Source organism: Perna viridis, chromosome 2 (genome assembly GCF_037379345.1).
Source record: "Perna viridis isolate PV_CMFRI_1.1 ecotype Kerala chromosome 2, ASM3737934v1, whole genome shotgun sequence".
Classification (NCBI taxonomy): domain Eukaryota; kingdom Metazoa; phylum Mollusca; class Bivalvia; order Mytilida; family Mytilidae; genus Perna; species Perna viridis.
Window position 1 is genome coordinate 62134588 of NC_142446.1, and position 12079 is coordinate 62146666.

A 12079-nucleotide genomic window follows, 5' to 3' on the forward strand; every position below is an offset into this window, starting at 1 on the left:
GTGCCAGGTATGTCTGAATAATAACTTGAGTTAAAGGCTTTTGATCCCTTAGAAATTGTGCCACAAAGTGTCGTATCTCAAATTGAGTTTGGAGGTTGTGCCTTGGACTGTTTAGGAATTGTGGTCCTAAAAGGGACCACTTTGGTTTGGTCTAACTCTTATTCTGTATCAAACATATCTAAGAGCTGTATTGAGCTTGAATGGTTGCCCCAACTGTTCAGGGTACTACATCTGTGATTATATCAGGCTGTGCTCAGTGAAGCATTTTATTGTTGGGCAACGACTATTTTTTATACTGAGGGAGAGGCCTGGGATTATCTTGAAAAAAATCCAAATTTGAGCAAAGTTTTTTTTTGGATCAGCCACAGACAGAAAAAAAATTGTTTCCTCCATTACTTAATAATGTATATTTTCAACAAAAAAAGAAAAATAATACTTTGGCTGCTGATGAAAAAAAAAAAAATAAATATTCAAGCATATACAATGGATATAACCTTCAAATATTAAATTCACCCTCTTGTTGAAAGTCAAATTCAATATATTGATGAAACATACACATGTGGAAAGATCTTTATGCTATAATTAGTTAAATGTAAATTACAGACAAAGAATAAATGAAATATTTACTATAGAAAAACTGCTGATATCAACATTTAAAAAATATGGAACATGCCATCGTTGATACAGTGCTTCGGTACTTTGATTATTCTGACAGGGAACCAGTACAAAATTATGCTAGAAATTTGCGCTTGCGCAATGTAATCTGAATCCAACATGAAAGTGCAAAATGGCGACTACTTTCAGCACCGGAACACAGAGCCCAACATCACATAAAACACTGGAAAAGATATACGAAGAAGCACAGTCAACAGGAGCGATATGTCTGTGCGGTAGAAAACTAAGAGAATATCCTAAGATAGCCACTAGATATGACTTAATCGATACAATATCAGCTGGTGAGTGTCCCCTCCATCCGTTTTGTTTACATTTTTCTTGTCAGCTTCTTCATCTCTCTTGTTTTAGTGTCTAGATATAGCCGATTTAGATCACGTTATATTAACAAGTATCACGTATGTGTTAAGTTTTCCTCGAAACCGGTGTGTCATCAATTTGTAAACACTTGTTGGAATGTCATTTGTCACACTCGATAATACACTACTGGCGGTACTGCATTCTGAGTATGACTACACTTGTAATTGTAGTTGAACTCTCTTCACTCAGACTGGCCAGAGACATAATATACAAGAGACATGCCACTTACTGAAATCTCATAATATGAGTAAGTGCGAGCGAAGTCCTAGGTTTTTTTTTGGGACTTTATCATCAGGATAAATGGGAGACAGCAAAGGGCATTCCAAATATTTGTAAATAAATCAGAAGAACTGTACCAGGTTTTACGTTAATTGCAGGGTTTTAACAAGATTGTTCCAGTTGGAAGTTGAAAAATATCATTCTACCAACAAAAAAGAAGTATTGAAAACAAGTTACCCCCCCCCTTTACTTCCCCTATGGTGTTAACTTCCTTAACTCATACATTGATTTTTTCCAGATCTATAAATTAGGGTTTCCAATGCATGTTCTTGCAATGATGACCCTGGTATAATTTATTTAACTACATACAGTTTGGTACATGTATACTGGCCTTGGGCTGACATTTTCATCCAGGTGGGATTGTATTCTTTTTCAGTTTAGACAGTTTCAGTTGAATACAGAGATCACCCACTATGTGTAGACCTTTATAATGACTACTAAATATTTACTTGCATTGTTCAATCTATGTAAGATGTAGAAATTTTTCACAGGGGGTCATAGTGGCAGAGGAGGCCACTGATTTTAATTTGTGATCTCTAAGAAAAAAAAACAAACCTGGCCACACACATAATCAAAATTACATATTAGAAGTGACTACAAAAACTGATTGGTAGCAATCATAGATGTTTTGGGATTTCATTCGAATCGACAGTACTTCCTATAGGGTTCTTATCATGGCATTCACACATTTCTTCTTGATGGGTCCCACTGAAACCTGAAGAAAATTCCCTTTATTCTTTCCAACTACAAATTGTATTCTCAAAGAGTCCTACTGGCTTGAAAGTACATATGTACATCAAAGAGAAGTCTTTGAGCCTTGTAGTTATACTTTCTTTGACATAGGGTTTCTCTAAATTATTGTGTATCAACTCCAGAAATAAACAAAAAACAAGGATCTCAAAGTATTAATAAAAACAGTGAGATTGATTTGGTCCAGGTGTCAATTTCCATTGCGCTAGAATGAAAAAAATTTGAATGATGCTGCAAAAAGCATTTTCTACAACGGTATGTGATTTGATGATGTTGGTCTAAGGTTTTAGATCCAAAACCGCAAATTTTTCAGGTACAACATACATTTTTATGTTTTTTTTTGGGTAATTTGCATCATGTGCTTTTTTTTGTTCGTTGGTCCCAAATTGATGGATGGACATGGTTATTTTATGTGCTTGTCTGTCTGCTACACTTGGTGGATACATTTTATCTGAAATCTTATGGCTAATTTCTCCCATGATACATGAATATAGAATGTATTTTAAAGAATTGTAGAAATTACATGTATTTATAAATACATGTACAAATGTAATACATTGCTAGTTTGATTTGAGATATTTTGTAGGAAAAATGACTTTTTAAACAGCATTAGAAGACATCTTTTACATTTACATAGTTCTAGTCATGTCACAGAATTTTTGAAAATGTTTTATTGCATTTTGATAATTAGTAGCTTTTCCACAGCTCTTTCCTATAGATGCAAAGGTTACTAATACATTCATTTTATTTTTATATCCCACACAATGAAGTTTTAGAAGGTATAACAATTGGCAGTCCATCCATCAGTTCTGTTTTGTCATCACAACTCCTCTTAAAATACTAAACAGAAACATGAAAATTGTTTTATAGTAAAAGCACAATATGTAGTTTTGCATATTACCAGGAAACATTGTATCCCTTAAATTTTGTGGGAGTTATGTCCCTTTGAACTTTTTTGTAATGTATCACTGAGACATCTTTTCAGTGAATCTGCTCCAATCTTAGTTACATGCATGATTAATTGCATGGACTGGAATTCCTTATACACCCTGTTATTTAGGATCCCTAGGCTGTGCTCTAGTATGTGATATCTAATCCAACAGATTAAATTTTATGCAGCTTGCCAGTACTGTCAAAAATGTGTGAACATAACCACTATTTCCTTTAGTACCTTTGCATAAATGCTAGCAAGTGAAGTAGAAAAAAATGTTTGATAGTAATCTCTGATTGACAAATGATTTATTTGATTTTAAAATCTCTTTATCAATGTCACCCTACTGAATATATTATAAAGATCTATCCTTTTGTGTACACACTTGTTCAGGTCTTAGATAAAGGTCATGTCTTTTTTGTATCAATGGCATTGGACCACCACTTGCATCAGATTTAGGCAAAAAATTTACTTGCATGTTTGCTATAGAAGTTTACGTTTAGATACATGTACATGTCTATACATTTCACTGGTATGATTTTGTTTTACTCTTACAGTTCTGTATATGATCCAGTTTTGTAATTTTCTTCTCCGACCAGACACAGTCAACCAAATTATTCAATTGTCTCCCTAGGGCCATATACATGTAGCATCACATTGCCCTGATACTATATTTTTTACCAGGATGCTTTCCAAAAAGAACTTTCTGTAGGGCCCAATACAGATGTGATGCTATAATTTTTAGATGCAAGATGCTGTATTGAAATTCAGGGGATACCAGGATGCTATCTCTAAATCTTAGGGAGAACACTAAATTAAGTTAGAACTTTTCAAGTTGAAATTTTTGATTATTAAAAAAATTGGGTGGCATGATTTTCAAGTGGAAAAATTTTGGATGTGATTGGTCTTTTTATATTGTCCTTCAAGTTTTCCAGATAAATTTTCTACTCTCTGTCTTTAACTTCTTACACCACTTCAAAAAATTTGTGGTTGTTTAAATGTTTTGGAACTGCATTGGTTTTGCCATTATTAATGTCATTGTCTGAAGTCATTGGTTTTGGCAGAATAACTTAGGTATGATTGTATTTGTCTCAATGAAATTGCACCATAAGGTTCCATACCACAAAATTTACTTGGATTGAATATTGCAGTTTTGACACCTACTGTTTAGGAAAACATGTAAGGGCAAAAAAACGAGCATTTTTCTTCTTTCTGCACAACAAATTGAAAAATGTGTATGGATTTCTATCTCAAGGAAAAAAGTTAGAATACAGTATCACAAAAATATACCTAAGTACCCGTAGTGGGATAATTCAAGTACTTGTACATCAAATTACAAAAACATGGTCTGAAAGTGAACACAGGAAACAAAGATAATCTACATACACAGTGTATCAAACTGAATTATTAATGATTGACCTAAAGGTTTTGGAATAATTTGGGTAAAAAACCAACATTTTCTCATATTTCTGCACATTTACCTAAATAAAAATGTACTGATCTCTTGGAAAGAGCACTATATTGCTCTATATCACGAAAGTTCTAAATTTTAACACAATTGGAACTGGTTGATATAGTTTTTGTTTGGTTGTGTAAAATGTTAATTGATAATACCCACAACTTATTAATGGTTAAGGTCAAATCTTGCAATGACTGCTTGGTTTTAACCTAAAATTTTGGCTTGGTAGCTGACAACATAAATTTTGGTAGTCAATATGTATAGCTCTTTACAACCACAATACAATTTTTAGGAGCCAGTGGTAAGTGGACCCCTGCTAACTATGAACCTGGGTCACTATAGCCTGTTAGACAACTCTTTAGATTAGAGCCAATAATGATATTTCAGAGTTCGTGAAAACAATTCATTACACTGTCAGTCCAAGATCCTACAAAATGTAATGTTCTGTCTATATTTTTGACAGATATTTTTTTAAAGTTCTGTGTAGAATAGCTGTGTAACCTTAAGCCAGTCAAACATAGGTCTGCACAGATATTTTAGACTGATATTTTTAGGGCTGGACTAGCCCTAATTATGCCTGTTAGCTTGGACAGATCAGACAAATTTCGCAAACTCTGCTAACTAAATAATAACCTTCTTGTACTTGGTTTTTAGTGTTATGTACATAGAGTCTTAATCCAATGTCTGTATACTTGTACATTGGCGATGTCTGGTTGTCTATGCTTGTAAATTGTAAGAAATGATTTAATCTTGACTAAGATCTGATGAAGGTCATGATGAATGTCCCAGTTTAATTCTCTGATACATCTGATATCAATGATTGATCCAATCCAATCTGATCTAGCAGTTGTTCAGGCTCACTTCAACAGTGATAACTAAAACTACAGCGTACTGCCTTAAATATTTTGGCACACTGATTTGAATGTTTAGAAAACTTTATTATATCTATTGAATTAATGCCAGCTGATATGGGTAATAATATTGCAACATTAATTTAGAAGAAGAGATAAATGCAAGTATCTGCTCTTGTATGTTTTGGCTTTTTAAGTGCAAGATAGAAATTACTAAAACTCAACAGACTGGATAATGTGACAGTACCTTTGTATTGCATACTGTACATCTCTGATGCAGTTATCACTTTCCAATGGACTAAACCTGTATCTCCAAGGTCTAGAATTATGAAAATTTTAGTTTTTATGGCAAGACCTTAATGAAAGTAAACTGTTCAGAATCAAAGCAGCCAGAACATTCAAAGTAATCAATTGTATTTTACAGAATTCTACATGTACAATAAATTCAAATTTTTATCATGCCATGGAAAAGTAGTTGATAATATTTCCTGACCAAAATTCTGTTGTAATTTAAGAGCCTTTCCTGTAAACTGTGTAAGATGTTGGGTTTAGGTTTGGACTCCTGTCACTCAGTACAAAAAAAATAATTTAAGAATTATTCTATTTAAGAAATTGAAAAATAAAAAAAAGTTAATTTTATATCACAGTTGCATACAGCATAATCCAGAAATTAATTCCAGAACTGACATTTAGAATAAAACCAATACATCAGCAATACATCATTCATTGATTAGAAAAACTTCAAATGCATTGATTTCTAGTATTGCCACTGAAGACAGAAATTCTTGAAATTTTATTGGATAATTTACAAAAAAGCTGATTTGGCTAAATCGGAAAACTTACACAGGTTTTATTGATCCCAAGTAAATATCACATTAATTAACATTCCAGGGTAATAATGATTAGAAAATAGAAGGTCCTGATAACATCATGGGCCATGAAATCATTTGTAATTTTTGTCTAGGGAAATCTCACTAATTATTGAAAACATTTCATGGCTGTTATTAGGTTTTATTGTATACAATCAATGTTTTCTGTTTTCTATGTTTTCAGTAGGGACAATGGAATAAGGCAAAGAAAAAAATACCTGTCTTTCAACTAACATGTCTAAAATAGTAGCCAAGTAGAGTCGACATGTAGGCAAAACTTCTTTTTTCCTGAAGTTTTTTACTTGTTTTGTACTTGTCAAAAAATGCAAAAAAAAATCTTAGGGTAGTCACAAAAAATGTAAGTTGATCAGGGTAACGGAAACACATGTAATTTTTTTTAAAGGTCTAATATATTATACGAATAATAGTCCAATTTGTACTCTACAGGGAACAGGAATGGATTAACAAGTGGTGGATCAAGGTCCAGATCCCTTGATTTTTTACTAAGGGCTTTTGAAATTGATATAGGTCCAGGACCTTCACCTGTTTTTGAAGGGATTTGATTTCCTCAGGTTGACCATTGATTTGAAACTTGTAAGGTTGAAGACGTAATATGTTCTGGGATTTCTTTCACAAGTGAAAATTTCTGTCTTTTGACAAGTGGAGTGCAGTGGAACGAGTGAAAAGTCAAAGAATATCTCTCATGAGTGGAAGAAAACCCAGACCTTCAACAGATGAACTTTAATGGACTACTTTTACTTTTCATACTGCCATTGGCTATTTTACACATGACAGATACTGTTGCATGCACCTGTCTGTCATAGAAAAACATCAGAAACAGAAAAACTCTTACTCTTTAATGTAAATGTGGACTCTTGTGTACCAAATTATTGTTGCAGTTGCCACCTAGTTAAGTTTCATTTACATCTAAATGTAAATTACGTGAAGTTAGCATGCTAATTATAGGAAAATACCTTAGATGCCATTTTCGTGAAAAAAAAAATGTGTTATTCTTTTCTTCTAAGGCCTACTAAGTAAAGACAAAATTATTCTGGATGTTTTTATTAGAACAGTCTAATACAAAATGACACATGAAAATAATTTGTTTGTACTAGTCAGAGATATGTAAGGTCTCTTGCTTATATTGTTATAATTTGTTTTTGTCCCATCTTATAATAGATAAAACACATTAGTTTAATAATTAAGTGAGGGTGGTACTAATTATTTTCACAGCTGGCTATTCAGGAAAGGCTTACCTTGTGAAATTATTTTTGCTACCTCTCCCAGGTGCAGAAAATGAATTATTTGGAACAGGGAGAGGTTCTAGGCCAGTATTGGACATTTTTAATAGTATTTGAAATAAACAAAGTCAACAAAATATAAGTTTCAACACTTTTAGACCTGCTACTGTTTTCCTTACCAGCATATAAAGCTGTTCAAATGCTTTATATTGTATAAGTTTTGTTGTGAAGGTAGTTAATTCATTTGAAGTTCTCTTATCCCTTGAAACCCATACTTTTGTGAATTCTTTAAGGAAAAGCTAGTCACATTTGTCCTCTTTTTTCCCCACACTGTTAGCTAATTTCCCATAACAGTTTAATGAATCTGTGTGGAGCTTGTGTTATGTTTACCTGTACCTTTGTGCTAAACTCTGTATAGGGTATAATCACAATCTAATTAAAATTAGACCTATCAGTTGTTCCATTCAGTCACTGCATGTGATTGGATGGGATAATTGATAGGTCCAGTTTTAATTAGATTGGCTATAATGACAGAGTCTAAACACATCTAAAATTTCATGAAAATTGGGGATAACTTGTCTGTAATTTTGGACTTGCAAGCAGAAATAGAAATATATTATGTGTCACTCTTAAAGAAACTTTATACTGGACATTTGGGCCGACCCTTTTTTCCTAAATGTCAGTTTGAACAGTTTTTTGGAAGCAAAATAGTTGTTTAACTTGAATTTTCTTTCTATCTTTATGTTCAAATGAAAATATCAATACATGTATAATTTGTTTTTGTCTGGATGGCTTAAAGTTGAAGATGTGAGACTTATAATCTTTTTTTTTTTCAGACCTGTCTAAGAACAGATTTGCTGAGATACCTAAAGAAGTGTGTGATCATGCCATGTTAGAGGAATTAAACTGTTATCATAATGTCATTAAATTTATACCAGAGGCCATAGTTCAACTACACAATCTTACTTTCCTTAATTTAAGGTAAGAGTTTCCTAGTATTTTTCACTGATTTTAATTCTATTATAAATACATTGTATTTTTAACACATCTCTCGGAACCAAATTCCTACTTTTGACAGGCATTTCTTTCTAAAATGAAAGAACCAAGTGACCTGTTGTGTCAGGCTTTCTTGGCTGTATTGTCTAATATATTATATGTATTTATTTGTGTATTCTAATTTGTATAGTGAAACCTGCCTTAACCGAATCCCTTCTGGACTTTGTTAGGTTTAGGCAGGTGTTTGGTTTATGCAGGTTCAAAACACATTTAAGTTGAAATACATGTATAGAGACTTTATAGGTGTTAGGGTTTTGACAGGTTTTCAGGGTTTTTTTTTCAGGGTTCAGGTTAGACAGATTTCAATGTACATAAATCAGTTGTTTAAAACAATCAGCCTGATTCAGCCAGTTAGATCAGATAGGCCTGATCATTTAAAAAATGACAGCTTAACTTTATACTGCTTGACTGCTGTATAATTTGGAAGACTGATGTATTTACGTTTTTATCTCTTTTCAAAGTTTAATGGCTTAAGCAGTCTCATCTCTGAATGATACCAAAAAGATATCATTCCAATTTGTATAGAACAGTGATCAATTGCAGTTTCATTGTAAGCTTACATGTATGTGGTTAGGCTTTGTATACAAATATCTAAGTTGTGAACGTGCCAATTCAGTATTGTCCAATGGAAGTTAGACTATAATTTTGACATTTTTATGAAATGTATTAGTATGGGGTAAACACAAAAAGGTACAAGTTCAGGAAGTGTTTTAATTACTTGGTGGTTAGAACTACTTATTTTCTATTAATGACTGACATAATGTCAACAAAAAATTTGTTCAAGGACATTTAACATAAAATCTTTCTTGTGACCCACCAAAATATGTGACTGATGTGACGATTGGTCAGTCTGTCTGTATGTTCATTCTGTCTGTTCCCTGCAAAAATTTAATTCTGTAGCAGTTTTGTACAACTTCTCCTTGATGATTAAACTCTGGAAAGATAATTTTCTTAAGTACATGTAATTAAATTTCTTCATCTTGATGAAATATTATCACCAGTTACAACTCCCCTGCTAAGATCTGTATTGTTGCCACTGTTACTACATATTATAATCAGATTTACATGTATGTCTCGTGTTGCTATGAATTATCACAATTACCATTTTTTGTTTCAAATAAAACTGTTCCATTATGATGTTAGATGAATATGTAGTGAAAAATTTCAAGTTAATGATTCCTTCTTAGTACAGTGCGAAGGATATTTAAAGTGCAGTTTTAGGTTGAGAATAGATGTTTTATGGGATTTAAGAACATGTATCAAACATTGTATCTAGAGGTTTAGCACACACATTTTTATAGGTACAGCGATTCAGATGGCTTGTGAAAAGGGGGATCAGTACAATGTATGCATGCTTTGTAAAACTCCTTGTTAAAATATAAAACTTGTAGTGTAAATTTCTCATGCTGTACATACAAAAACTGTTAGTTTTGAGGCTGTTGCACCTGCTGCTATACCCCAGCATTTGTAGTTGAGGAAACTAAATTCTACGAAGGATGAAGATTGAATGTGGTATTGTACCACAGGCCAAGTGGCATTAATCCAGCTATTGCCAAAAATTTCGTCCTCTTCAGCTCTGCAGTAATTACAGAATAATATATTAAGATTGTTCAAGTGAATTATATTGACACAAGGAAGGGTGGGATTCTAGAAATAGATGAGTCAGACAAGATAGTAATCAATAGAAGATATGAAGGAGATTTTTTACTGAGATTCAGGCTAACTGTTTTTATTGTTTATATTTACGATTGGTGAGAAGTTTAATCAGGCAAATTTAATCAGGAGGCTGATATAAGTGGTTGTTGGAGGGTAAAGTTGTTGTTATGGGGACTTGTTTACATTAAAATACATGTACATGATTAAAAACTTGATATTCCTACTCCTTTTCTTGAATTATTTTGTAAGAATGAAGAGTATTATATTTGCTTAACCTAAAGAGTAATCAAGGGAACCAAGTTTATAGCGGTAATCAAAAGAATGTAATCCAGGGACAAAGATCAGACATGGAAACATACACAACAAAGAACATAAAGTAACTAAAATCAAACATACAAAGTAACAAAAGTAAATGAGCAACTTGGACTCCACTAAAAACTGGGAGCTTGGACCAGGTGCACCGGTAGGGTAAGTGTCCTCTGCTTTTCTAGAAACACCCGCCGAGTTGCTCATAAAAAGTCAAGTCAGGGGTAGACAAGGAAAGGAAAACTATGACCCGTTGAATAAATCAGTTTCCATAGTGCTGATGGAGTCAACATGTGTCAGAGAATAATTTCATTGTGCCACACAGTTTATATTATAAGCAGATTTCTTAGTCAAGTTAAGTATTTCTTAAAAAGCCAATTATTATTTTACTACCTGATAAAAAAAAAGGTTATGAATGATTTATTTTCTTGAAAAAAGATGTTTTATTTTTAGTGATCAGATAATACTTCGGAAGCTCCAAACTTACATTTAAACATTCTATGTTTCAAAGTAAATTTTTTTTTGGTTAGATGTACATGCTATAGAAAGTTCTTAAAATGACCAGACCAGTTGAAATTGTTTATCAGTTTTATATAATGACTTTACATATATATGTGTTCTAAGATCATTTGAAAGGGGAAGTAAACATGGTTGATTATTTCCTGATTCTGAGAGGAAATTTAAGCTACCTGGTGTAGACTTACAATTATATAAATGTACTTAATGATCTATTACTGCTTAAAACTATGATATAAATTGATATTGTATTCTAAGTAAGCTGGCTCTCAAAGCATCATCAGCAAGAGATTCAAGACACCAATTACAGAAACCTGATCAGGGTTTCGAATTGATTTTCAAGAGTGGAAGGTCATCAACTTTCCAAGTATCAAATCAGTTGTTCTCTTTAGGAAAACCAAAAATTCTCAACCGTGTTCTCCCCATAAATTTGAAAAAAAGCAGTGTTTATTGGACAAAGCACAGCTCTTTAATATTTTCTTCAATATTACTGGAAGTGCCCGAAGTGCATTTAAACTGAAGCTAATTTCAGATAGAACACTGCATAAAATAGCAATGCGGAGCACAGAGCTACATTGGTCTGGGGGAGAACTCTGTTCAATGAAGTGTCAATGGTTTAAGGACTAGGACCAGGATAAATAAAACTTGAAAAGTCTCGAGTCAGAAATTAAGTGTCTTGGACCTCAGACCACCATTAATTCCAACCCCTACCCAATGTTCTATAGAATAGCTGCTACCCCCTGATTTGAAAGTCTTTGTAATGGTAATCCCATGCTTAAGTCCACAACCTATTTGTTAAAGCACATAGGGAGTTGTTATATACATTATAATACAAGCTTGCCTCTCTCATTTGGTTCATTGATGTCTTGTTTTGTCCTTTCTCATTCTTCAGTATGAACTGTTGTGTAAAGAGTAATTTCCCCTCCGAGGCTTCCTGCATATTTAGTGTTCCTTCATTCTTCAGGGATCATGTTATAAACTTAAATCTAGAAGCATATTATGTCAGTGCCTTAACAATGTTAATGTGCTAATGTGCCTCTGAGTCATTGAAGTTCATATACTGTATATAATTTCCCTATCAAGTAAACTATACACATAGGACATGGGAACCAGTCAGGAACCAGCTGGGAATA

General features: G+C 33.0%; 1 protein-coding gene across 17 annotated transcripts in view; it reads left to right on the forward strand.

Moving 5' to 3' along the window:
• The first annotated feature begins 747 nt into the window (after positions 1-747).
• LOC148626375 (uncharacterized) overlaps positions 748-12079 on the forward strand; it is a 51216-nt gene continuing 39884 nt past the window's right edge. For 11 of the 17 annotated variants that reach the window (XM_088570316.1, XM_088570319.1, XM_088570327.1 and 8 more), the window contains exons 1-2: positions 749-956; positions 8249-8393. In XM_088570316.1, coding sequence (XP_088426442.1) covers positions 788-956; positions 8249-8393 — 314 coding nt within the window. In that variant the 5' untranslated portion in view covers positions 749-787. Of the gene's footprint in view, positions 957-8248; positions 8394-12079 lie in introns of all 17 variants that reach the window. The other 6 variants (XM_088570313.1, XM_088570321.1, XM_088570325.1 and 3 more) reach the window with 1 other exon arrangement.